This window comes from Mastigoproctus giganteus, chromosome 2 (assembly GCF_048544385.1).
Source record: "Mastigoproctus giganteus isolate SK-2022 chromosome 2, ASM4854438v1, whole genome shotgun sequence".
NCBI lineage: Eukaryota > Metazoa > Arthropoda > Arachnida > Uropygi > Thelyphonidae > Mastigoproctus > Mastigoproctus giganteus.
The window spans coordinates 140,270,125-140,297,784 of NC_143576.1; the positions used below are offsets into that span (position 1 = coordinate 140,270,125).

Below are 27,660 nucleotides of genomic sequence, written 5' to 3' on the forward strand. Positions count from 1 at the left end.
GTGCTATTCCTTGATTCTTATCAATCCTCTTCGTTTCCTATACCGAGCCAAACACTCTTTTTCAATATATTTACCATTATTACTTTTCTTGTTTAATAGGAAGTGAATTAATAATCCCAGTGTGATATACTCAAATGCGAGATGTGATAAATTCTCTAACAAGGAAAAAGACTAGATTTCAATAATATAAGAAAAAACTTTTTGATCGGAATCATGCTTTATTTATATTTCTTTGTAACCTCAGGAAGAGTGGTTCTAAGCTCCATAAGAATGCAGTAACGAAACACATTCCACCCACAATAAAAAATATGCCGTCATAGGACCCAATGTGGTCACGAAAATACCCTGAAACAAAAATATTGGAAAGTTATTGTAAGGTAAATTTACAAAGGGAAATTAAAATAACAGTTAATGATCACATTAATTAAACACCGTTAGAAACCTATGTTGGCATAAATAATGGAAAAAATTCAATTGAATGTTATCGATAAAAAAGCTTATCTTAATAAGGCTCTTTAACAAGAATGATGATCACTATTATAAGATGAGTATCTTTCTTTACCCATCTGACATTGTAGATGGATTTTTTTTTTTTTGTCCAAATAGCGCTTTTTTAATTTTCTAAGTTTGTACCTTTTGACACCAGAAAGATTTTTGTAGAACAAAGATATCGTGGCACAAATAGAAAACGTGATAATATAATATATAATAAGTAATAAACATATATACAGTATAAAATTCTTAACAAACTTGGGGCATGATAATAATATTGTACAGTATAAAATCCTTGTAAAACCATGTAAAATAATGAAAACGAATGTTTGAGTTTTCAAATGTTTGAGTTTTTCATTCTTATGTGGTTTTTCTGTTAGGAAATGTTTTTCCATAACACAGAACTTCTATTACTAAACAGTCTTAGAAGAGTCAGTGGCGAACTAATATTTTTGGAAAGGTGTCTGTAATGGCGGACAATGAATATGTTTATGTGAGTGTAACTATCCTCTAATAATTTATCTATATGCCATCCTCTGAAATTTAGAGACATGTAAGGAACATGCTGCCGCAAGGGTTCTCAGTGCGATAAGCAATCCCCATCTCTAGTAAGTTTATGGAATAATTGCTTATAAAATAATTAAATTAGTCATTTATCATATTCACAATTCATTATGTAAGCTGATTTCAGTGTAATTATCTCTGATTGTCAATTTGTTTCTTGTGACTGCCAACTGTATCATCATTAATCTCCAGTCCAAAGAACGCAAGAAGAGATCTCCCCGACTCTTGCCTCCCTCTGCAGCTAACTGTGACAAATCTTAATTCTCTGAGTGACATTTCCTGCCAAAGTGTTTGGCAGGAAAGGAAGTTTTCTGCCTTGCGACCTTCAACAAATCAGGCATCCATCCAGATAAGGTTTCGAAGATAAGCGCTAAAGAAAAAACCATAGAGAACTGTTATCAGCTGATGAATCTGTGATGGACACTTACACCTCACCAATAATGCCTTATTATAAATAATTTTGTTTTTTTAACTCCAAACTATATGTATAATTTTCAATCTTTGTATATTATTTAATCCTTTTATTTATAAGTAAAATTCTGTAATATCCTGTATCGAGTCCGCATGTACCCTACTTGTAATCCATTGTACATGTGATACCTCATACTTCAGTCTGTAAATAGAAGTCTCCTGGCACATTGCCGTCTCAGGGTAGTCCACGTTTTTCGTAGACAAACAAACTGATAATAAGAATAACAACTTTTTGTCCCTGTTCTGGTTATTGCTTTGAAAACTATGATTTACAAGATAACTGGATGGAGAAAAAGTTCAAAATTATTTCTTAAAAAATAGCTGATACAGCATATTTAAGATTTACAGAGCATCAGACATGGGATATAATGCTCAGCTTTTACATTTCTTATCTGAATAACAACCCATTTTCGCTTGGGACGACTCAGCTTTTCTTAAACAACTATCGCGTTAAGAGAGGTAATCTCGTGTTGGCCTTAATTCTGCTGTGCCACTAACATCCATCTTATTTTGGTATGTCTATACAGCACGAATACTTTTATTTATTTATTATTCTGTTTATTCCAGCAAGTGTTTGCTTTCACTCCTTTCACACAGCCAATCTGCTAAAAGGGTGCACAAAGGCATGAATTTCAGATTTCAGAACCATTTTTTAAGATTTCAGAATCATTTTTAAACCATGAAATGGTTTAAAAATGGTTCTGAAATATGAAGCCTTCATCCCATGTCAAGCTGAGGTCGATGTGAGACTCTACTTTCTTTATCTGCGATCGTTGAGACAAGCTCCGATGTTATTTTTGATTCTTTTTTGAAAAGTAATTTGAGCTTATTTGAATATGTTGAACTCCAAACCCATTTTTAATTGCATATAAACAATTAAGTCAAGATGAGGTCATCCGCATATATAAATTTCTTTAAAAATAACGTTTATAAAATAAGCATCTTCTTTATATTTTTTATTTCTATTTAAATAAGACGTTTTTATATTCGTAAGGCGAATTTTATTTCAAGTCAAAAGTTGAGATATAAGTGTAGTTGGTTAGTCGCTAACTTCATTTACATGAAAATACAGGTTTTTTAAGAATATTTATAATGTTAAAACAAAAAAAAATCCATATGAAATTTCCTATATTGTGGACATTGTATTTCCTAACACGATTGTCATTAAGAGAATTCCCCATGTGAATACCAAAAATAGAAACGGGATTTACACAATTTGCTTCAGCAGTTGAGCAAATGAGGGAGATTTGATCTACTGTTCGTCTGAATTGTACACCTAATGCCACCTATTGCAATTTGCAGCGATGGCAATACGAATAAATCCTATGTAGCTGATTGTTACAGCACCAACCATTCGAATCCCAGGATTTAGAGTAAATCCCTGCCTGTACAATTCATCAAAGAGGAAACGAGTCTCAAATGCCTCTACTGTATTTAGTGAGACGTAATCTGTGACTTTGAGCTGTTTCCACACCAATGGCCTTTATTCTTAAAGCTGTTTACATGACCAGCAAGAATAAATATAATACAGTAGTTCTCAAAAGTACTTGGGGGGATAAAAATATGTTTCGTGGTTTTATATCTAAGTGATGCATAATTTACGTTGATAATAACAAAATATGTTAAAACCCAAAGCTTAAAATTGCTGGTGGTGTGAAAAAGATGAAAAGAGAATTTCGTTTGATTATCACACGATATTTGGAGAACTTTACTTTTTATTATAAAAAGACGTATTTCCTTCCGTCTTAATATGCGTAAACAGATCCATTATTATGTTGTTATGATCGGTTCCAATAACATTTCCCTAATTCTTACAGGTCGGAACGGCACAGTTTCTTTGCCTGTATTACTGTTAATAGACCTGCTATTATTTATCTAAAAGTAACATCTTAATAATATGCATAATGTTATCATTTTATTCCCGGAGATAGCAGGAATCAGGAGGTCTACAAGCTAAATAACAAAATAATTCATTATATACCTCTATTTCCGCACCATGCATTTCGTGATGTTGGACAGGTTTGAACGTGCGGCATGTAGAATACTCTGTCTTCGTGCTAATCACTGGAGTTGTTGTTGGCTTAACGACACAAGGGCTACTGAGGCCAAATTGTTTGTTCATTGTTTATTTACAGACAACATATAGCTATAGATTTTAAATTATATGCTCCTATACAGGTCAATATATTTTAGGTACCTCAAAGGTTCTATATTTGCTTCATTTCCTATGAAGTGATATAAATCATGAGTGATATTCAATGTGGAGAGAGACTGAAAAGTGTTAGAGCGGATGGTTGAATTTAAGGGACAATCAACCAGAAAATGACGGACCGTAAGTTGGGTTTGACAGGATGAACACTGAGGTGGGTTTTCTCCCAATAGTAGAAAGATATGTGCTTGATGAGTGTATCCAATTCTGAGCCTTGCCAATATCACTTCCTCTCTTCTGTTTCGTCTAAAGCCAGAGAGCCACAGCTTTGGTTCATGTTTTATCTGGTAAAGTTTATTGTTGGTATTACTTCTCCAGATCTGTGACCAGTTGTCGTAGCATGTTTTGAGTATGACAGACTTATAGTCAGTGTAAGGAACCTGAGGATGTTGTGAGAAAGTGGATTGAGGATATTTAGCAGCAATGTCAAACTTTCATTTCCCGGAATGCCAGAATGACCAGGGATCCAGCAAAAACTAATTGACTGATTGGACACGCTGCAGGAGATTAACTGGGAATGAATGAATGTGTTTCAAGACAGGATGAGAGATGAGAAATTCTTCCTTAGGGCAGACACATCAGTGAGGGAGTCTGTGTAAATTATGGAAAGCTCAATAATTTTACTTAGTGCTAACTTGATGGCATATAATCCAGCAGTGGAGACACTGCAGACTAATGGTAGTGAGGCTGTAGCAGTAAATGAAGGAAAAACCGTAGGAGCACCTATCGTACTAGTAGTTTTCGATCCATTATTTTACAGGCACGGGAGTTCAGAGTAGCGTGAGATGAGTGCAACTGCCTGATATTGCAAGGAGGTATGACATTTTTCCCCACTAAAGAAAATATACATCGTAAGAGGCAGAAACGTACGTTCAAGGTGAACAGGAGCAGTTGTATCCTGAAAAATATCACTTAAATCAATAGTCCAACTCTGAACAAGCTCTTTAATCCTGAGTGAAACAGGTCTATTTTCATTTGGTTTGCTCTCATAGAACAAATCCCACCGAGTATTATAAAAATACTCTCAACTGGGGTGCGATGGAAGACTCTGGATTTTAGCAGCGTATTGGAGTAGTAATGTTTTCCTATGAAAATGTAATGGTGGATCATGCGCTTCAATATATAGAGACTTTGGATTGAAGTCCTGAAAGGGCCCAACGCAGTCCTCAGAGCACTATGCTGTATGATATTTAGACGTCGTAAAGTAGCGCTTCAGGCAGAGTCATATACTAGACAACCATAATCTAATCAACTAAAGTTCTGTAAAGGCGAAGTAAAGTATACCGGTCAGCTCCCCAAGACATGGACGAGACTGATCAAAGTATGATCATATGCTTTAAACAAACATTTCTTAAATGAGTGATGTGAGCTTGGAAATTAAGCTTGCTGCCTAATATCAGACCAAGAAATCTGACGTTAGTAGCAATTGGGATTGGAGTATTGTTGATTTGTAAGTCAGGATCAGGATGGAGAGCCCGACGCTTTCAAAAGTGAGTAGCAGTGCATTTCTTTTCTGATAGTCGATAACCATTCCTTAAAGTCCAGAATTCTATTTTGGTTATGGCAAGTTTGAGTTGGCGGTCAATGGTATTTATAACTTGAGACTGACAGGAAATAGTAATATCGTCTGCATACATATAAGTTTCAACAGTTTTTGGAATATTTTGTGTCATGCTGCTAACTCTAATCACTGGAGAGCAGCCAGTGAGCTACAACAGAACTTGCAATTACATGCCATAAAATAGGCATCCAAAGAAAAGCTGCAATTAAGCCAATATAACCACCCAAAAAAGTTAAAATTAACTAATAAAATCAACCAAAAAAGTTGAAATCCACAGTGGATTGTAATGGCCACAATCTCTAACACACATACATTGCGATGTCGTCGCTGATAATAGAATGCTCGACTGCACTCCGAAAAAAACAAACATTTTACTATCAACAAGTATTACTGTTGATACCAATTTATTCAAAATGCGACACTGCAAGCTTTCCTGTGTTTTCGGTGGACTTTGATATTCCTCAGGAGGTGAACAGGTAGCCCAATGATGTTTGGCAGCGTAGAGACAGTCACTTCTCTTTTTTGACCTTTAATGGTTTTTTTTTTTAAATTTAATTGTCTTGTGAATGTGCATGCGCTCATACTATATGAGGAATCCACTTTGATTCAATGAACATATTTAATAATCGAAAGCGCCTTTTCATTGTAGCGTGAATTTGATTTGTATTCGCATTATTAATGGAAACAGAATTCCAATTACCTTGATAGCAAGTTCCGCTTTGTGTTCTTATCTTATCTACAGTGAATATAGTTAACGCATTGTGGTACTGTTAATGACTTTAATCCTTGATGATTAATCCTATACAGAGCTCCACCTAACTGCAGTATTAAGGACATTAAACGATCTAGGACGGTTGTACTCAAATCTGCATTATCCGCCAGCATCATCGCCAGCCAATCTAATAAACGATAACTGAAAGACAAATTCGAGGCAAACTTCAATCTGTCATGTTTCGTGCACTTACTGTATACGTACGTTACGACTTGACCTCGTTCACAACTTTAGCGGTACACAAACTGCGGTCAGCGAGAAGGTGGACTCTCTGCTGATTGTGCGCATCACGAATGAGTGCCACATCAACCAAAGATATAAACTCACGCGTCACAATAATTCTGGGAGGGAAGTTGTAGGCATTTTTTTTATTCCAACATTTTTGATGCCGAGATACAAGAGATAATGTATCGAGAACCGTGTACAGACGAACAGACTTTTTAAGATCTAAAATCTGCGTACTTTGAAATGTGAAAGAACAAATATTGAAAGCTGTTAGAAATATTTCTAGCTTTAGAACAAAATGTTTTATTATCGAGAAAAATAAAACAAAATATTTTATTTTGGGCATCCGCCGGTAAAGCTAGGAATCAAAAAGGAATCGGGTGGGAAAAAAAAAAAAAAAGTTAGCGTTACACCACTTCAGAGGTTCCAGTGACTCTGGTCAATACCTATTCTTCTCAAGGTTCCTGTGACATTTGGTGGCCGCATGCGAACAGTTTTTCCCGCAGACATGGACCGCCATGGTCCAGATCTGCAGGATAAAATCACTGATAAAACTGCTCGTGTGTGGCTTACTATACAGAGGCGGTCCAGATCTGCGCAAAAACTCGTCCGTGTGTAGCCGCCAATTTACTGTATTAAAATTAGTATTATTTCTATAAAAATAAAATTTTGTATCAATATTTGTATAATAAAAGAAAATCCATTTTAATGTAATAGTTCAAACATAAAACTGAAAATATGTAACTTAGAAAGAACACATTCCACTAACGACGAATTGTATGTGGCCAGCCGCTATGGGGTAACATAAAGGGTAAGGTCTTACAGGGCATCACAGTTCATACAAAGAGAACAAAATAAATTAGTCAAAAACTGCAGCAAATCCAAGACACAATGAAACAACTACTAATCCTCAACCAGAGAGTCAACAATAAATATTTTTTTCGCTGACTCTGTGGGTGGTAGGGATGCTAGCTGGGCTAGCATCCCTACCACCTTCGGACATCTTCCCACTGACGAAAACATTTGTTTTCGTCAGTGAGAACATGACCGAAGACTGTGCGCACCACAGTCTTCGGTCATGTTCGTGTCTTTGCAAATAATGGTAGTCTACAAGTGGCACAATCACGATGTCGGTACTTCATCAATCGTTAGCTTTTTTTTTTTTTTTTTTTTTTTTTCAGAAGGAAAGAAATGCCTCTTTTCCCTTGAAGATCTTCCATCGATGCATGTTGTCGAACACCAGCAATTGCCAAACTGCTGCCAGAACTTGAGATATTCGAGACATGGATTCCTCTCCATAAGCTTACTTCATTATATCGAAGTCCTTTTATCGTGGTGTAAAGAGGGTAATAATAAGAATTAATCCTTATGGATAACGCAGAAATCGAGTCGTTCAGAGTTTTGATGGTTGCTGAAACGGGCATTTTAAGTAGTACAAAAACAACTCACAAGGCCAAGAACGCGCATATACGGTGCATATCTCAATAAATGGATTAAGCACGCATGTTCCTAACTATTAAATGACTAATACATATCTATACATGTTCTTACGCATGCTTACATATGAAGATGATGCCCCGTAAGTTATTCTGAATTTTTCAGACAGCAAAACATGCAATTTGGCCCAGAACACACATACAAAGATAATACATTTGCGCTATATAATCTAAGATGGCGATACACTGTAAAATCAATATCAACAACAACATTGGGTGCATCTTCATGTTGATGAGGTACTGCATTCTTCGGGGGCTGTTTCAAAAGTTACGAAAATCTTTTTCACTCTACTACGTACACCACAAAGCAATTCGAAAACGTACAAACCATTTCAAAGTTTTTCATTACCAGATTTTACGTTTTTTATGTATTAACAATGGTTGTATAGAATAAATCATAAACAAGCTGATAGTTGAGATTGAAAGTAGAAAAACAAATTATACTTTAACTAATGCTTTCTAACAGTTCACTTCAACAGCCATCAACAATTTCTCTAAAAGTCGTCAGTTAAAATTATATTCGAATTTACTATAAAATGACGAATTTACTCCAGTTTGAAATGAATTATACAAGTGCATTAGGTATTTCACTAGTAACTAATCCTTCAGGGCCAGTCATGTAAATAAATAAATCGTTTTGATTACTTGGATATTTTCAACATTAGGACAGAACTTTAATAGCTCCCATTCCTGCTATTGCAATGTTTGTTAAAAAGGGGGAAGAAAATTTATCAGGTCACTTAATTCCTACGTCAAAACTATTAGGTCGTTAATTTCTAGATGTCCTGATATGGAATTACTTAAATCCTAATAATTGGAGTAAAATCATTCCTGATTTCGGACATAAGTTTTAATCAAAAAGGGCAAATAGATAGGAAACGTGAAACTTTTTATTCTATTCACCTGAATTTCAACATTACAAACGACAAATTAATTTAAATAAACAATATTAAAAACTAATTTCGAAATTTCGCGCATAGAATGTAGCAGAAATCGGGACACATTCGTTCCGACCAGGAATTGGAATAGACCGGAGCACAAATCAACAAACACAAGACTCGTTTTTTCTTGTTTATGAAAATTCAGTGTATTGTACAGAACTGTTTCTATCACTGATTGTCAAAATTCCGACATCCAAGAGATCGCACAGGTTTCAAATTGATCGCCAGCACCTATATCTCGAGAATTTGAATTTTATTCATAGCTATCTCTGAGAGCTACTATTATAGAAAAAATTATTGCTAAATATATCGAAAATATTTCCGTGCTTCTCAAATAAATCCCGTATTATAATTAATTTCGTATTTCGGAATAAACTAAAACCTTTCAAAAATTAGTCTCAGCATTAGCTATGTCCATCTGCTGTCAATAATTCGACATTAACGATTATACTCTTTATGGAGTATGCGTAACTGACAAAATAATTGAAACGTGTGGAATCTGTTAAATTAGTATTGATAAATACCCAAATGTCTGATTATATGCAACAAAACCTTTTGGGAATCATGTCACCTAAGTACTTTATTCTATTTACTCGCAGAATCATCTGTTCTTTTCTCACTTTGGAAATCGCGGAATTTATTATAATTACAACTTAACAGATCAAGAATGAAATTATTTGTTGCAAGTTTGCTTGACTTCAACAGCTGAAGTCAAGCAAACTTGCAACAAATCAACAGCTGAAGTCAAGCAAATGCTGTACCTGCACAACGTACGTTGCAGGTACAGCATTCATTATTTTCCACCTGGTGTGGAGAGGACGACTATTCTATCAACTGTACTACCCACGAGGGCTTCTTTCTGTTTACAACATCCAACGTAAAATGCAAAAATTTCCATTCAGTCCTAAATCCTACCTTTTAGATTGACTAATGGTAACGGTAAGCAGAGGGCAGCAGAATTCTAAAAACACAACTTGTGGCATCCCCACCAACAGAATTTGAGTTCTACTGTACGCAGTTATCATTTAGCAATCGGTGATTACCATCTTATAACTGCGGACTTCAGTAAACAGTATTCCAGCATGCAAAACCAATTCTATATAATTAGTGTGCGACATTTAAATACATTTTCAATATACCAATAAACAAAAATTGCTTACCAATCATTGACGGCATGGCGAATATGAGAAAGCCTGTGAAAATTCCTCTCATGCCCATAGCGTGAGATTGCTGTTCCGGCATCAAATATTGAGCCATCAGGGTAGATAAATTGACCATCAGAGACCCCTCTATTATTCCATATAATATAAATAAACTGAGTAATAATTTAGCACTTCCTATCCATGGGAGGATTTCAAAGACCGCTCCGTTAAGCATAAGATTTATTATTATAAATGCTTTTTTGCTGAGAAAGTTCTTGTCTGTAATCCATCCTAAGGATAATCGACCGATCAGATCTCCAACGGACAGCAAAGCAATTATGTATTTTCCCATGCTTGCTTCCACTCCTCTGTCGGAGGCGTAATCAATCATAGTGGTGATCACACACGATAATGGGAACGACCATACAGCATTAGTTATACAGATAAGCAAAAACATGGGATCCTTCATCAAACGTGCAAGAGACAGTAGATTGTGCTTAAGGCGATTAGCTCCTGAATGTTCTACAGTCCAAGAAGAAGGCAGCGAAAGTTTGGAGACAAACCGTGTTTCCTTCTTAGAATTTTCCGCAACAACTTGATCACCACCACACATTGAGCCATTCGTTGAACTTCCTTTCCTCTTAATATCATTAATTGACACCGTTGGTATTCCATTTGATAAATCTCCATTCACATTATCTGAACTTTTTATAACGGACACCGTTATGATGCCTTCAGAATATAAAGAGCTGGGAATTTCGTTTCTAATTCCAGACGTCCGCTGTTTTCTGATTTTAAGCCAAGGCGGAGGTCGCAAAAGGAACGTTGCAGGTACAGCATTCATTAGAATTCCTCCAACAACCAAAAATGCACCGGTTAGTCCAAACTTGGTGAACAGAACCTCCAAAGTAATTGGCATCAAAAGAGAACCCAGACAGGCACCGGAAGATGCTATTCCTGATGCAGTCGTGCGGTAACGCAAGAAATATTGATTGATGGGAATTTTTAACAAAGTGGTGCATAGTCCCATTCCGAATCCTAAAGAGAAAGAAAAACAATGAAGCATTAGATAATATTTAAATTTTTTGTAAAGTCAACCTGAAATAAAATATATTTATGAATAAATTATTTCTGTTTAAAACACTATTGAACATATTTTAGTTTCTCAAAACATATATTGAACATATTTTAGTTTTCATATACTGTAAACCAGGACAACTTTGTGACAGCGGGTATTACTTTGTGAGACCTACGCCGCGTGACTAATTTTTGATTTTACCGGGCATTCTGCAATCCGTCAGAGAGCAAAATTACCCCAGCATTTTTACAGTACAGTTATTGCTTCCATTTATTGGAACTGTTAAAACTACTAGCACAACCTTCAAGCGACCTAGTGCAGCCATTGTGTGTGTGTCGCTTGTGAATATCATTTTCAGGAAGCTGTTGAAACTTTGTTTTGATACAGAAAAACTCCAAGTGCAGTGGATTTGAAAGTAAGTTTATTTTAATATATTATGTTTTGTGATAATTTTGTAAAAAGTAAATTTTAAATAAGTGTTTATGTTTATTTTTCGTGAAAATAAGTAGAACGTAAACATATGGAGTACAACATTGTGACAGTTAATGGCGGTGTCACAAAGTTGCACCATGATATTTCAACGCTTTTGCTTTTATTTTATTTTACTATATTTATAATAATTTATCTGTTTTAGAGTATAAAATGCCCGGAAAATGCAGAAGGAAAGTTGGATCACGTCAATATCGAAATTATACTGATGCTACGCTGACAGAGGCCCTTAATGAAATTAAATCAAATAAAATATCCTTACGGAAAGCAGCTGAAAAGTAAGTTTCAAGTAGTTTGTATCAGTATTCTGTTTTAAAATTAGAAAAATAATTTAATACTACCGTTATTAATAATTTTAAACTACGTAATTAATAATGTTATGCTAATTTATAATTTTATGCTAATTAATAATTTTATACTAATAAATTTTATTTTTTAGGTATGGGATACATAGAAACACCCTATGGTTAAATCTGAAAGGGAAACATGATGCCACCCCAGGACGTCCAACTGTTTTTAGTGAAACTGAGGAACAGGCTTTCGTTTCTCATTGTATTGTGATGTAAAATTATGGTTTTCCTCTGACAAGATTCGACCTGAGGTGCATAGTGAAATCCTATCTGGACCGCGTGGGCTGTACAGTGCTTATTTTTAGAAATAATTTTCCACGAGTTGACTGGCAAAACTCCTTCATGGGTCGCCATAAAATTCTTACCCAAAGATTTGCTCAAAATATATCAATTGCAAGAGCAGCAGTTGATGAGGATGTTGTTAATAATTTTTTTTGACCACTTGCAAGCAGAACTTGATGAAGTTCCAAGTGCAAATATTTGGAACTACGACAAGACGAACCTCGTTGCTGACCCAGGCTCTTGCAAAGTAATCACAAAAAGAGGTACAAAATATCCTGAAAAAATTAGGAACTCCACAAAAGCTTGCACTTCCATAATGTTTTGTGGGAATGCAGATGGCCAGCTTGCTCCACTTTATGTGAACTACAAGTCCAAACATTTGTGGAATACATGGACTGAAGCTAGTCCTGCAGGTGCAAGATATAACTGCACTCCTTCTGGATGGTTTGACTACAATACGTTCGAGGACTTCTTCACCAAGAGACACTAATCCAGCAGGAACCAGCAGGTAAACACTGGAGATGGCCCGCGGAAAAAGACGAAATTTGGTACGAAGACAAGGAGTACGTAAAATAAAGTATGTAAAATAAATGCTCCTAAGTAGAGGGCGAAGCGAGCAATTTTTGATGTTCCAGAAATAACCCCAGTTGTTTTCAACGTAATGAGTAATGAAATGTGTACTAACTGCTTTAAAGGGTATCTTTTTGTTGTTTTTAGTAAAGTTTCTACCCTATGTTCTATAAAAAAATGTTTGTGCTGAAGTACTGTAAACTAACATATTAATAAAATGCATTCATGACATTCTTCCATCGAAAATACTGAATGATTTCCTTCCGTTTATCCTTTAATTGTCCTAAATTAGTCATTTATTAGGTACAACACTATGACAGATGTTGAAATACAAAGGAATGATAGCAGAATGTTGGTTGAGGAATTTATTATAGTTACACACAGAGCGTACAAATAAAGAAGAAATATATGAGCTTTCGGCTATATGGTAGCCTTCATCAGAATTAAAAATACATGAATGGCAGTTGGAATGGAGATGTGCACTGCCAGGTGCGTGAGACGCGAGGTTTAATTGTTTGTTGACGTCTGTGGCTGTGACGCATGATGACGTGGCCAGCGTTTGTCCAATGATAGAACTACTGACTCTGTGATCGGGTTGACTTGGCAACCACTGTTCCTGTTCAAGGATTTATCCGAAGATTTTATATTTAACGATTCCAACCAGGTACGCTTTAGGTAATGGTGGGATCTGTCTACCACCACGACATCGCGGTGTGGGTCGATGTCATGGTGGGTTGTCCAGACATGTTCGGCGATAGCTGAGTGTTCTATATCCGCTAAACGGATCGCTCTTTTGTGCTCCGAGAGACGTTTCTCGAGTCGACGTCCAGTCTCTCCAAAGTAGCAGCTAGTGCAGTCACGGCAAGAGATGCGGTAGACCAAACCGCTCTGCAGAAGGGTGGGGACAGGTGTTTTCACGTTGGAAATGAAAGAACGCAGTTTCTTGCCTGGGAGTTGGATGCACTTTATTCCGTGCGTTCTCAGGATTCTACCGATCTGTTGTGACAGGTTGGGGTAGTATGGGATGAATGCCCTCGTGGATGGCTCGTCACTGTTGGTGTTGTAGCTGGTCGTCACGATGTCACGTGTCTGTAGATCACACCTGTCGAGGACGTCAATGGGGTAGCCACACCTCGTAAGGTCTACTTTGACCCTAGTGACCTCTTTGCGTCTTTCATCAGCGGAGCTGGAGTGTGTCCAGGCGCGAGTAAGCAAGGTTCGGGCAGTGGAGAGGAGGTGGCCTCGCGCGTGTGCTGACCGGAAGTCAGCACACGCGCGAGGAAGTCATGCGTCACAGCCACAGACGTCAACAAACAATTAAACCTCGCGTCTCACGCACCTGGCAGTGCACATCTCCATTCCAACTGCCATTCATGTATTTTTAATTCTGATGAAGGCTACCATATAGCCGAAAGCTCATATATTTCTTCTTTATTTGTACGCTCTGTGTGTAACTATAATAAATTCCTCAATGAATCCAGAGCGCGTAGGCCTGTTTCGTTAGAATGTTGGTTCTTACAAAGTTGCCCTACAAAGGAGTGTAACATTGTGACACCTAATTTCTCAAATTCTAATTGTTCTAATGCAAATTTGTAAATAAACGTAATGTATTCAGAAGATGAGAGGTAATTATACCCATAATCATAATCGGAATATCATTTCGTGTATACTTACATGTAGAAAACAGCAAAATGTGTCACAAAGTTATCCTAGTTTACTGTATGAGAAACTTTTTTCCTTTGCGAACTACAAAAGTCTCTCGGCTTACACGGAGGTTGCAACTGCTGTATTTCCGACCATGTGGAAGAGGCCTGGATTCGATTCCCCTCCAGACGAGAGAAATTCAGGAAATTTTTTTAATGCTCTGACTAACCTAATCGTTCTAGAAAGAAGATTGCATGGTTTATCTCTCAGAAACTTTGATTTTTTTTCCCGCAAAATGAAAGCATTTCAGCTGAATTGAACTACAGGTTTGCGATAGCTTTTCCATAGGTTTAATTTTACTATAGATACCAGTAAAATGGCCTACATTCCTTTTGCTGGTATCTCCTTCAAAATTAGTTCCCAGTGCAATACACAGGTCTTCTACTTCCTATATTACCTAACTTGGTTTCTGCTATTGTTTTTAATTTTTATGTTTCGTCTATTTGTGTTTACACGGGCTGATCATTCAATTCGCAGAATAATAGTACCATCACGCAACCATTTAAGTTTAGGAAAATTACTGGTAGATGGTTTAGAATGTATGTCCAAGAACATGTAGCACAGCCACAAATTCTGACATGTCACTTGATAGTTGCAAATTACCTTACGTCATGTGCTATAAGTGTGAACTAATTTGTGAGCTAGAAATGGAAAATGTGACAATTGAGCAACGTTTTGTTGCACACTATTATGTGCAACAAAATCTAGTTTCTGATCTAGTATCAAATGACGTGGAATCCAGCGAGCACAGAGAGGCATCTTAAGTCCTCCGTAACAATCGAGGGTGCACTGTCGTATGAGAGTGACATTCTGACGGAGTACGATTCTCCTGTGCTCATCTATAATCTCCTGGACCTTCGCAATTTGCTCAGGAGTGATGAAAGTTCCCGGCTGTTCAGGCACTCTCTACCTTCTTTAAGGAGCCTATTCCACTTGAAAATTGCAGTTTCCCTCAAATACTTGTCTCCGCAACCTTCTGACAATTCTCTCACAGCAGTCTCTGTAGTACTCATACCACAAGGATCACAACAACGAATAAGAAAACGTTGCTCGGTCTTCAAATTTTCCACTAAACAGCTCACAAAACGGTTCACATTTACAGGAAACATGTCAGAACTTGCAACTGCGTCAGCGTATTCTTGGACATACACACTCCTATCACTACCACCATTTCGCCGAAAGATGAGTGGTTACGGTTGCGCTGCCCTTCTAGAAATTAAATTATCAGCCTGTGTACATAATACCCTGAAATCTCCTCCCCTTTTCAAAGAAATTTTATTTTTAAAAGTAAGTTGACTCACTAAGAAAATTTGTTTGTTTTGGTTGGTTAGTTGGTTGCTGTTTAATGGCGCTTTGGCAACTAAGGCCATAATACGCAAAGTCAAACTTAAAGTAATTAAACTTAGTGCAAGTAAACGATAAGAAAAATGAAGTTTGCTTCATTTCGTTATCTTTTACTTACAACTCTGGGTAAAGAATTAATTGATCCCCTGTCTTAAGCACAGCTTACCTTCCTCCCACCATATTAGGCAACTAATTGTAATATGGGTATCGGCTTAATGTTAATTCTTAAGGACATTACGTAAACAAATTACAAATTTTGAGGTGAGGTTGTCTGCGAATGAAAAAACTCCTAAATGCGAAACTGAAGACAAATCCTGTCTCTCCAACTCAGACCTACCTCTTAACGAATAGTAAAACGTCTTTAGAGGTTCCTTCAGTCTACAATGGGAGTCGAATCCAAACCATTCTAAAGGGCACTAACTCGCATAATACCACGGAAGCAAGTAAACTTCATTCAATGATAAATATTAAAATTGTCTGAATTATTATTAAGAATTACAATTCAATTATTATTAATAAAAAGTAATCATGATTATTGGCAAAAAATTACAGTTATTGATAAAAGTGTAGTATTACTAATGCCATTATTACCGTATGAGTGCCAATGTAAATTCTAACTGGTATGGTCAGGGAATGAGCACTGCATATCCCCAGAGCAATATGGCCTTAGTTGCTAATGCTCCTAAAAACCAAATAACAACAACAGCAACTAACTGGTATTGAAATTTTCTGCAAGTGTCCAATAAATTTCCCATACATTTAACTACTTTTATCGCACAAAAGAAAACCGAAATAAATTAAAGCATTACCAGAAATACCTCCCCATAAGATGCTGACCCAAAAGGGATCTCTCGCAAAGAAACAGAAGATGCAGCCCAAGGAAGCCACAACTGCTCCAGACAATGACACCTTCCTCACTCCGTATTGATGGCCTAGAATTCCAACGAAGGGGCCTGAAAGAATACGAAAAACGTTTCACTACTGTACGTAATTCACAAAGCATTCACTGTAAGCTAGTAGTGATACCCCTCGTTAAAAACAAAATTCAATGTTATTTAAGATTAATTTTATAAAATACCTTGTATTGAATATCAAAATATGAGAGAGAGACGCACAAAATAATACGTGTTGTAATAATGTCTTTATTTGAAGGCCATCTACAACATTTGGTACTTTATAAGACAAATATAGTAACCACTTTAGTTTTTTCGTTGTACTTGGAACTATAAATATTTCAAAACTATCGGGAAAGTGAAGACATGTAAGGATATTTCTTCGCTGTCCAAACTATTAATACTTGCATCCATTAGTATTAGTTGTTAAGTTCGGTGTCCTTCAATCCCTGCAGGGAAAAGGCCTGGATTTCACACTACGATCTGTCTCGGGCGAGGGTTGTGTGCTTCTCTTCTACCCTCCCCAGAAATCAGGTTTCTTCATCCATAAAACTGGCCACAGAATACACGCAATTCACTTTTAACTTCGTATTACCATTTCAACAGTTTTTTTTCCAAGGTAGGCTTACAGTTATCGCAATTTTTTTAATCTTTGTACACACACAGAGATCAAAATACCATTTATCATTAATTCTTAGTGTACTAATATATGTACATAGTATTGTACTTCATATTGTAATTAGGATGATGTGGGCTCATTTTGTGTGAGAATTTAAATAAATTAATAGATACGAGCGTCGCAAACGTGCAGAGCTTTTATTCGCCTCGTAAATGTAACACGGGACTTTTCTAATGTGTTAGACTTAATAACCTGGTGGCGAACGCGTCGTTATCCAGTACTGGAATATGCTATCTAATCTCGGAGAAACGTTGAAACATTATAAATTTGTCGTTTTTTCGTAAGGTTCAAGGCCAGTATTAGTTTTTATGAGTGTAAATTTCAAGCTGAAAGGACAAGATCGTCGGTTATGGAAAAGGCTGGGATAATAAATTGTCTGGCAGTATTGTGAAAAGTAAACATTAATTCTTTATGAGTAATTAACCCACTCGTCAAAAGTCATCTTTTCAAAGTTAATGGTAAGCATAAGGAAGATAAAAGGGAATATTTGTCTTGATTAAAATTCTATACAAGTCAAATCTTAAAGATTCACAGTTCCGCCCTACTTCATTGAGAACCTGACTACACAGAAAGCACCTAGTCTTCCTCTCCTCCTTTAAGGTAGATTCGCTTTGCAAGTCAAAAACTGTGGATTTGGTGGATACCTTTATAATGCGTCCAACAAATTAGATAAGTGATGAAAATGGAAACCATCTAATTGTAGCAAAGCTCAAGACCAGCAACGTACAGGAACCTCTTATACTTGCACTTTATGCAAACTTAAACTGAAAAACAAAACTAAAAGCTCGAAAGAAACTTGATCTTATTAAAAGAAAAAAAAACAGCATCTCCGTGACAGTACAGTGGACTTGCCGCTTGTCACTTGAACCCACAGATGTGGACTCGAATCTATTTGGAGATTGGAAGAATGCTTTAAAAAGGTATCTTAAATTGGGATTTTATTACAGAGATCTTTGTTCAGGCACAACACGCAAATCGTCCGAGAGCACGCACAGACATAATATATATTATATTGCCAAAAGTTACCAGATACCTGCATGCTTCAAAGAACCTTTTATTGATACAAAATTTAATAACTTTTATCCAGCCAACCGTTGACCTTAATGAAACATTCTATGTATCCTCGTCGGCTCTGACCCAATTTTTCATAAGAGGAAGGCAGTACTTTTGTCCATTCCTTCTTCAACACAGCAGTCAATTAAGTTACTGATTGCAAGAGCATTCGCCTGGTTGATGCCAACATTCCGGTTTATCCTAAAGGTGTTCAATGGGGTTAAAAGTAACTTCCTGGGCAGACCAATGAAGATATTACATCCCCATGTCCTCAAATCGAGTTACTGCATGTTGAAGCAGAAATATCCTGCCTCATACTGCTGCCACAGTGTAGAAAGAGTGGAATTGTCCAGAATGTCAATTTAAGGCATAGCATTAATTGTTACAGGAACGACTTCTAGTGATCCAACCCGAAACCATCCCAAGCGGTGACATCACCTCCGCCAAACTTCATAGTCAGAACGACACACTCTGCTAAATAAAGTTTTCCAAGAACCCAACACACTAAACAGAATTATCAGATTGAAAAATTATGTACAGTGATCACTCAACAAAACACAGCTCTCCAACTTTTCTATAGTCTCCCTAAACCGACGGCATTTTATGAGGATTTACAGGATCTAAACGCCTCTCTTCTTCGAGCACTGTGGTCTTCTTCTTCCACTTACTTCTGCAGTGAACTCAGACGTTTTACTGTACTAACACCATGACATTTCCATTTGGTGATGACGTCGGCCACCGTTGATCGAACGTGTTACAGTTTTGATAATATAATTGGCATGATCTCTTTCATTCATTTTTGGTTCTGCAATGGTACGAACAGACTGATTACTAATAGCACTCCCTATGATGACTCCCCATTGGAAGTTCAATGCCCTGATTCATCTACTGTATTTTTTATCTGCTTACTTCTATTGTGAACGCCTTTTCTTTTATACCTAATATGGCAGAAATAATTAATTTTTCTCAAATCCCAGGGGTGTCCCGATACTTTTAGCAATATGGTGTGAACAACAAAGTGAAGAGATGCATATATGCTAAACCCTACTAAATAAAGTTCGTCTTACCTACCAGGTGCTTTATGGACAATCGAAGAGTCAGAGGGAGGGAAGCCGATTGGCGGGACAGCCCGTACACAGACAGCAGTTCCACATAGATGATGCCAGATGATCTTCCTAAGCCCCCTGAAAGAATGAAAATAAAACAACAAACAAATGCAACTACCCAACTGTATCCCTGGTCATACTTTTTAACCACTTTTAAGCCATTCAAATACACATTCTTTGTGCGAGTAGCCATAATTGCCATAATAGGATAATTGAAATATTCTTCTTGGGTTTCACTAGAAATTCAAAACGAGTTCCCGAAACTGTTATATTTTGATAACAAAGTAACTGTTTTAAGCTGCCGTGGAAAGTAAGGAAGAAAGCCTCGTGCTAAAAAGATTTAAGTGTGCAACCTTAATGTGTGCTCATCATAAATTATCTCTCACTGACTAGTGGGAATTAAAATTTACAATGCTATCTGTACCTACGTGTAAGGTAAACAGATGAAGCACAAATCATGAAATGACGTCATAAAGAAAGATGATTTTTAAATATTTACATCAACGGCTTCATAAAAGTCGGAATAATCTCTCTCTCTCTCTCTCTCTGATTGTGTGTGTTCCTGATACATGATGTAATGCTGAATACGCAACTATAGTTATAAATAATGGCAGTTAAATATTTCTCATTTTCCTGGAAAAATTAGTTCCGAAAATAGCGATCTATTGAGTCTCACGCAGCCACAAAGACCAGATGATACTGTAACAAAATAATTATTCATAGCAGAACTGAATGGGTAGATAACCTCGTTAATTATCTGATGAGCAGCTAATAATCCGTCATATTATCTCATCTGTCATTAATACAGTCATTAATTAAAACATTATCTAGACGAATGTAACAGCAATGGTTAATGTAATTCCAGAAATTTCCGAGTGATGTATCTACCATGACTTATGGCAACGGAAAAGCATTAAACACAAACTGCTTGTTCTTTTTTTTTTAAGGTGATAGCAATTTGTCAGAATTAAAACGAATTACTGAATACTAACGACCGTTGTATTCTGGTGTTCTTTAAGTTTTAAGCGAAAGTATTATCTGTTTCAAAAATGAGTTCGAGCCTCGCGCTGCTGGTGAAAGATTAAACTATGGTCTCGAAAAAAACAAACACAAATAATGTAAATTGAACTTTGTATAATCAATTAATGATGTAACGTAATTAAATACTTTCGGGAGTTATTATTAAATAATTAATATGAACTGTAAAACTGTAATAAATAATGCTAGAGAGGTGCTAACTGTAATCTACACACAAAAATTAAAATTACATAATGAAATGAAAGTGAAATTAAAATACCAAAGTTAACAAGCAAGAGCTTGCACACACCCAGTACAGCTGCACAAAATCCCGCGATGATAAGGAGAAACTGATGCCTGAAATGGCGCAAGGAAGCCAGTCTCCTGCACCAAATTATCGGTTAATAGAGGCACCTACTGAGAAAAATTACACAAAAGAAAGTTCGGGGTAAATACCATGAACATGTCTTCACGGAAGCAAAAGACACTGAAAATTCCCAAACTCTCGTATTCTGTAATGGCCTGCAAAATTGGAATTTATTTTTAAGAGTGTATAATCTAATCTACAGTTAGATATTGGTTTGGGCTAAGGAAGGTGGTTATGGGAATAATTTCCGCACGTGCAAAGAATGGTTTGAATATTAAGCAGCTTGGAAATAGAGATAAAAAAAACCATGAGTATTCCTATGCATTTAAAATCGTGCCTGATATTGGGAGACATTTTTTTAATACTTATTGAACATTAAATACGTGAGCTGGGCCCTCATGAGAAGCACAGTAGGTAGAATTGCTGTCCTCCCCACACCAGTGGAAAAGACCAGAGTGCGAATTCTGTCAGTGACGCAAAGAATTTTTATGGATCTTTTTCACAACGTGGCTGAGTTATTCAGGGAGGGTAGCATGATTCTTTCTCCCGGAAACTCGGTTTGTCTTCCAGCAAACAGAAAATTGGCCGCAGAACACATGCAATTTGCAAACTGCACATACGGAGCAATATGACCTTAGTGGCTGATACTCCTAAAAGCCTATAACTAACAAATTAATGCGGGTTGGAAAGAAAGAAGTTTTCGTAAAGTACGAGTAGTTTCGAGGTTCAGAAGCAAAGATGCTATAGCAATGGGCCTATAATAATCTGATTCAGAATGCGTTTGTTTTTTCTTTCTTTTTGAAGAAAGCCAATCTTCTTCAAAACGAAGGACATTACGAAAGAGCGGAAATAATTCAAAGAAAGAATATCCTGATTTAAATGAACATTAGTGGTGGCAAGAACACCATTTTAAACCCAAAGCAAAGATAGCAATGATGGTACCTCTCCCATAAATCTCCCGCTTCTTAGCCAATATCGGATTTAGGTGGCCTGGAACTCTGTCACCATATTTTAGAAATCCTAAAATGAGGTCAGAGGATCCTGTGGAAATACGACCCCATTTGAATGAGTAAATTGAGTCTCGGAATTCTCGAATATAGACAAAAGACAGTTCTAACTCACTTTTAGAGGCATATTAAATCCATGAGGTCTTTACACTCCCGCAAAATGTAAGTGCAATTCGCGAAAGAGTATATATTATTTTCTCTAATGAGACGATCAACAGTGAGTGTTATGCTGCCATCATGCAAATATGTGGATACGATCATCAGATGAACTACCTAACAGTTTCTGCAAGGCACCTCAACTGCTAACATCTTCAGCTTCTCCTTAGCTTACTGGGAGTCGTTCTTTGTTTCACCAGAAGCTGAATTTGAAAGGATTTCACCATTTCCACACAATGGATACTGTGTCCCTTAAAATACATTCGTGTTATCTGAGGAAAGTAATGGCCAACATTTTAAACAAATTTCATGTAGGCTAATTTTATGCCAGTTTTCACTGATTTACATTTCTTTTCGAACACATCGTATGCAACTCTGATCATCAGCGTTAACCTCAATTGAGACAGTACTTGCTTTTTATATGCACACACTTCAAAGTATGCACTAAATCGTGAAATAATTAAGATAATTGTAGTTTCCAAAAGCCAATTAGTTCATTCGGTTATTTGACCCTCCGCTAGATAAGACGCTAAATGATTATCAGCTACAGTTTCTACTTTGTGTTTGTTTTCTTATTGCTTCCTAGCATCTGTGAAACTGGTCTGCATCAGCAATTATTAATATCGTTGTTTGCTTTGTACGTTAATCGCCGTGATTAGAAAATATTTAGAGTTACTGGCATGTTGCCAGCGGCAAGGATTTAGTTTAATTGAGAAGAGGGGAGAATTCTTCCAGGTGATATTTTTAAGAGTAAATATTATTTATGCGAGGACCGGTAGTGGATTTAAAGTTCTCAGCAGCTGCAGCTAATTATTATTTTTTATTTTGGACAGGAAAAACAAATTAGTTTTCCCGCAGTAAAGTACGAGTAAAAAATTATTTTGTTTTACTTTTTTTTTAATGCTTGCCTCGCAAAACCAAGTGAATGGTGTTGTTAACCAAATTAGTGCTTGGAACAAGTAACTTAAAATAAACTTTATTGTAGTCTTCTGGTGTTTTGCTAATTGGAATACTTATTGAATAACTTAAGTTTTATATTTTTATCTTTGTATGTTGTCTTGTTTCGGCTTGATTATAATAACAGTGGTGAGTGCAGGTTTTTTTCTTTTTAAACATTGGAGTTTTTTCTATAGCTTGAATTGTAAAATAGACTCATTTTATGAAAAAAGCTTATAAATATACAATGAAATGCATATTATTCATGTAATTCTAAACACTAAGTAAGGATGGAATCGGCTGATGTTCACACCTCATCACATTCTTTAATATATCTGGAGCACACAATAAAACACAGCTGAAGGTGGCATATCTCAATATAGCGGCAACATAAGACAATATAAATGTATGAGCAATAGGCCAGATACTTAGTGAGTAGGTACATGAAAAACTTTTGAAGATGCTTATGAAAGCAGTCGCTATTAAAATGCCAAAACCGATCCATCAGCCCGAATCCATCATGGCATAGACCCAACGAGGTGTATTGTTGGTGAGAACATTTCAAGCCAGAATTGAAAGAACTTCAAGAAAAAAAAAGACTCCACTGCGAAGTATCGCATCAATCACAGGATCATCGACTTGGTTTAATGCATCGATGTGATTTGGTGCGATATACCATGTGATATACGCAGCAATATATGCTACATGTATCAAATGTAGCATACGTGCTGCTGTTATTGAAGAAGAGTTTCATTTCACGAAAAGTACAGGTGAACCTAATAACCTGGCCACTCGGTTTTATAAAGCTTGGTGGATATTAAAGCGGGAAGTCATAAAAAGATCAAAAACAATTTAAAATATAATTTACTATCTTATAAGATATGTGCTTCCGATAACGATATGGTGCAGTTATCTGGTCTTCAGCTTCCTCTAAACAAATTTAAGAAAAATAAAAATGAAATAATTTTTATAGCTGTGAGTTTTAAATTAAAATTAAGCTAAAATTAAGAGAGTAGAGGCGATTAAGTATCGGCTGTTCAGGTGGTTAACAAAGTTACTCATCAATTGCACATCATCTACAAGAAAATTTTGCATAAAAACCTAAAAAAGAAATCAAACAGTGAAAACAAAAATCGCAGAAAATGAAACTAACCATGCACTGAACACGCTCCAGAGGATACTGCAGTGCTGGAATAAGGGCAGAGCAGATGAAATAACTTAGCGTAGGAGCAAGTCAGGGGCATACCAATTCGTGCAGAAATACAGCAACACTCATTCTATAATAGGGGCACATATTTAATATTTTCCCCAGACGCAAAAATGCTATTACCATATTCTAGTTCCGGTACTGGCTTTGACTTTATACACATTCCAGTAAACCTTGAAAAACAACAAGAATAAATCGGATGCAAAAGTAATGGGGTAAAAATGTTGGAACTCAAGTTCCTACAAATACCATCCAGTTAGCAGTGTAAAATATATTTAATAGGCAGAAGGTAGATACAAAAGAGAAATACTAAAGGAAACGTAAAAGATGGTATAGCAAACAAATACGGAACAATTATGTAAAATTTCATAAAAATCGTCCACTAGGAACAGAGTTATTACATGTGGACAGACGGACATAAGACAATAAGCGCATTACTACTACATGCTACGTGACATAGCACTTCAAATAATCTCGGTCGCCTACTCGGATTCAGAGCTTTATGAGGCATTACTTGTCACTTTAAAAGTCCACACATCACTCTTAGATATAGCAGTCGTTTACATTCCACCTGTCTCTAGTCTAGAAATGATAAAAAAATGTAGTAGACTGGCTTCTCAACAAATTACATGTGTCAGCCACCCATATAGTATGTGGAGATTTCAACCTTCCACCACAGCTCAATAACCTGCTGGACACCATGCTAAATAAACTACAGTCATGCTCCATCTCTCTTATCAATGACCAACCTACAAGAGGTGAAAATAGACTTGATTTGAAAATAGACCTAATTCTGTCTTCTGGTAAATGTATAATTGATGTACCCCCCGAAATGTTCTTTCCATCCGATCATAGCCCAATTGCAATGCTCATAACGCTACCGTATGTGGATTTCAATGCCAAGGAAAAAATTAAGAGCCAGCTTGTCACTTCGCCAGCCTTTCTGGACCCAAATAAATGCTTATTTGCTGTCATCTGTATCCCGTGGGAATGTCTACTCAAATGTGATGCCTTATTTGCAACAACTCTCTTACAGTTGGATCAACTCTATTACAGAATTTGCGGCTTCCAAAGTAGTAAGGATATCATCAAAATCGAAAACCTGATGGAACTCTAGCCTAACGGCATTGTTTAAACTAAAGCAAACTCTGCACAGAAAATGGAAACTGTCTAATGACACACAAAATAGAATTAACTGCTCGAGGGCTAGAGCAATCAACTGCTACATGAAAGACACACTTTACAGGGGAAAGCTACCTCGTTGCACACGTAAAAGTGACACAAATCAAGGGCTTGGCAAAGAAGCGTGGATGGACCACTTCAGCAGATTCTCCAGCATATATCATGAGTCTCAAGTCAGGGAGTTTGAGTGGGATCAATTAGTTTACAATGAGATAGCATCTGTTCTTATCACTAAAGAAGCACTAATACAGAGTATTAACTCCCTCAGGGCAACTAAGACAGCTGGAGTTGGAGTCCCCCACTTCATGGTAAAGTGTCTCAGCCCTTACCTAATTGAACCACTCCAAGCAATTTATAGCTCTATCCTTGCTTGCCGAGTTTTTCCTGAGAACTGGAATAGTTACGCTGTAATTCCAATGCCGAAAATTACAAAGCCTAACCTCGTGGAACACTATAGGCCAATATCTACTGCAATTACCCCTTGTTAAAAGTACTGGAGAAAGCTCTATTACCAAAGTTGTCGAATCAGATACTGGCTGGGCAGCTTCAACAAATTCATTATTCAATAACTGCAAGATCAACAATTACCAACCTCCTCACAGTTCAAGCCGCTATACTAAATGCTTTCCAAGCCAGAAAGGAAATTGCAATAATTTGTGCCGATATAAAAGCAGTCTTCGATAGTCTGGATGTACATGCCTTACTTCATCTGCTCCAACACACCTTCCAAATAAAAGGAAATTTGCTGTGAAGTTCCTACAGGCCCTACTTACTTGTCGGTCCATTTATTACCGTACAGATAGTCAGATCCTCCAACGCCAACTCCATGCAGGAGTTCCACAGGGTGGAGTCTTATCTGGACTCCTCTTTACCGCCATGATGCTTCCGTTCTGCAAGGGTAGGGATGATGTATGCACTTATGCAGACGATATTAAGATCGTAACACCCATCCAACGGTCCGTGACCAATAGTGCATTGTGTGAACAGATTAATTATAAGCTTCTGAACTTATCCGTGTACTTAGATAAATTTGGCTTGGCCCTAAATCCGCAGAAGACTGTAATCATGGTGTACTCACTCAAAAACATCGCCTACGCTCGTACACCCGAAACTTAATGGCAAACCTATCCCAATTGTTGAGACACACAGAGATCTGGGAGTAACATTTGATACGAAACTTACGTTCAAGTCTCATATTGACCTAATTGTAAAGAAAACGAACTACTTACGTTGGGCAACAAAACAGCACCTCTTGCACGTGAAACAGACTACAACAACCGCACGATATTTAAGAACCACAGTGTATTCGGCCATTTTGTATGGCGCCGAACTGTGGGCGTCAGCCACCCCTACACACATTAGGAGAATATAAATGAGTGAATTCTGGCTGCTGAAGTGGGTAAACCATAAGCACCATTTCCGTGTTGACCACCAGGAGGCCGGTAGTACAAGTTGATGGTAAATTGTGCTCTCTAAAGTAACTTAAATTTAGTAAAAAATCTAGATTATTACCCAATATGATAGATATCATCTTATAGTGGACGCCAAATGCTTTCCAAACGTACGGGTCATGGAGGCACTGGACTTATAGCAGATAAGTAACTTTTAATTTTAATTTGTGTTTGAACAATTTTTTTTTTAAAGTCGAAGCAAACTACTGAAGGTCACTGGTGTGAAGGTAGCTTTTTGGTCACTATATTGCCTTCGGCGGTAGTTACCCGCCCGCGACCACCTGTAGTTAACACAATAGACTTAAACGCTATTGTTCTTCCTACAACTCTACTGTAAAATAGTAACTGACTACCCTTCCCCAATTAACGCTTGATTTGGCATCTGCTGCTTATAGCTCTGCATAATGGCTGGAAAAGTAAATGCACATCGTAGAGCTTCACTGCGTTCCTGCAGGCAACGGCACCAGTCCTCGGAGGAAGAAAACTCGGAGGGGGTTACCTCCTCGATCGCGATGACAAGAAACAAAATTCGGACCGCGAAACAACAGGCTTCCGCGGCAAATGAACACGGTATACCTGCCGCGGACAACTCTCCCGGCGGCGACGATGCCGATTGTAATGGGGTGAACAGCGATTGTGCTCCTGCAGCATCCACGAAGAGACTTCCTACCCTCAAGAAAAAGTTTCTCAAAAGACCGGACGCATCTGGTTCACTTCCCCCTAAACAATGGGAGGATGAAGAGGAATGGGATGAAATGCCGAATTTATTCAGCAAAGATTTTCCCAACCTGAAAATTATACACAAACTGAGGCGCAAAATGGAATACTGTCTCCGTAGTAAAAACAGCAACGTCACCAGGGCCGTATCATTACAAATTTCGCGCTGCTGGGGCTCTTTAGAGAAGAAGTTATATGA

At 37.1% G+C, this 27,660-nt stretch overlaps 1 protein-coding gene across 1 annotated transcript; it reads right to left on the reverse strand.

The window, feature by feature from the left end:
- Window positions 1–211: 211 nt before the first annotated feature.
- Window positions 212–24,274, reverse strand: LOC150089615 (putative monocarboxylate transporter 5). Its single transcript, XM_090390049.1, has 8 exons — window positions 24,235–24,274; window positions 23,773–23,834; window positions 20,857–20,960; window positions 20,719–20,795; window positions 19,383–19,499; window positions 16,509–16,643; window positions 9,892–10,911; window positions 212–345 (listed from the first exon to the last, which is right to left on the reverse strand). Exons 1-8 carry the CDS (start codon window positions 24,272–24,274, stop codon window positions 212–214), a joined length of 1,689 nt encoding a protein of 562 aa, XP_090246175.1.
- Between the last annotated feature and the right edge of the window lie 3,386 nt (window positions 24,275–27,660).

Coding starts and splice junctions, on each gene's coding strand:
- LOC150089615 (XM_090390049.1), bottom strand. CDS start 24,274: ATGTGTATAAAGTCAAAGCCAGTACCGGAACTAGAATATG. Junction 19,500..20,718: donor GCTCTTGCTTGTTAACTTTG/GTATTTTAATTT, acceptor TCATTCTTTCAG/GGGGCTTAGGAAGATCATCT. Junction 16,644..19,382: donor GTCCATAAAGCACCTGGTAG/GTAAGACGAACT, acceptor GTATTCTTTCAG/GCCCCTTCGTTGGAATTCTA.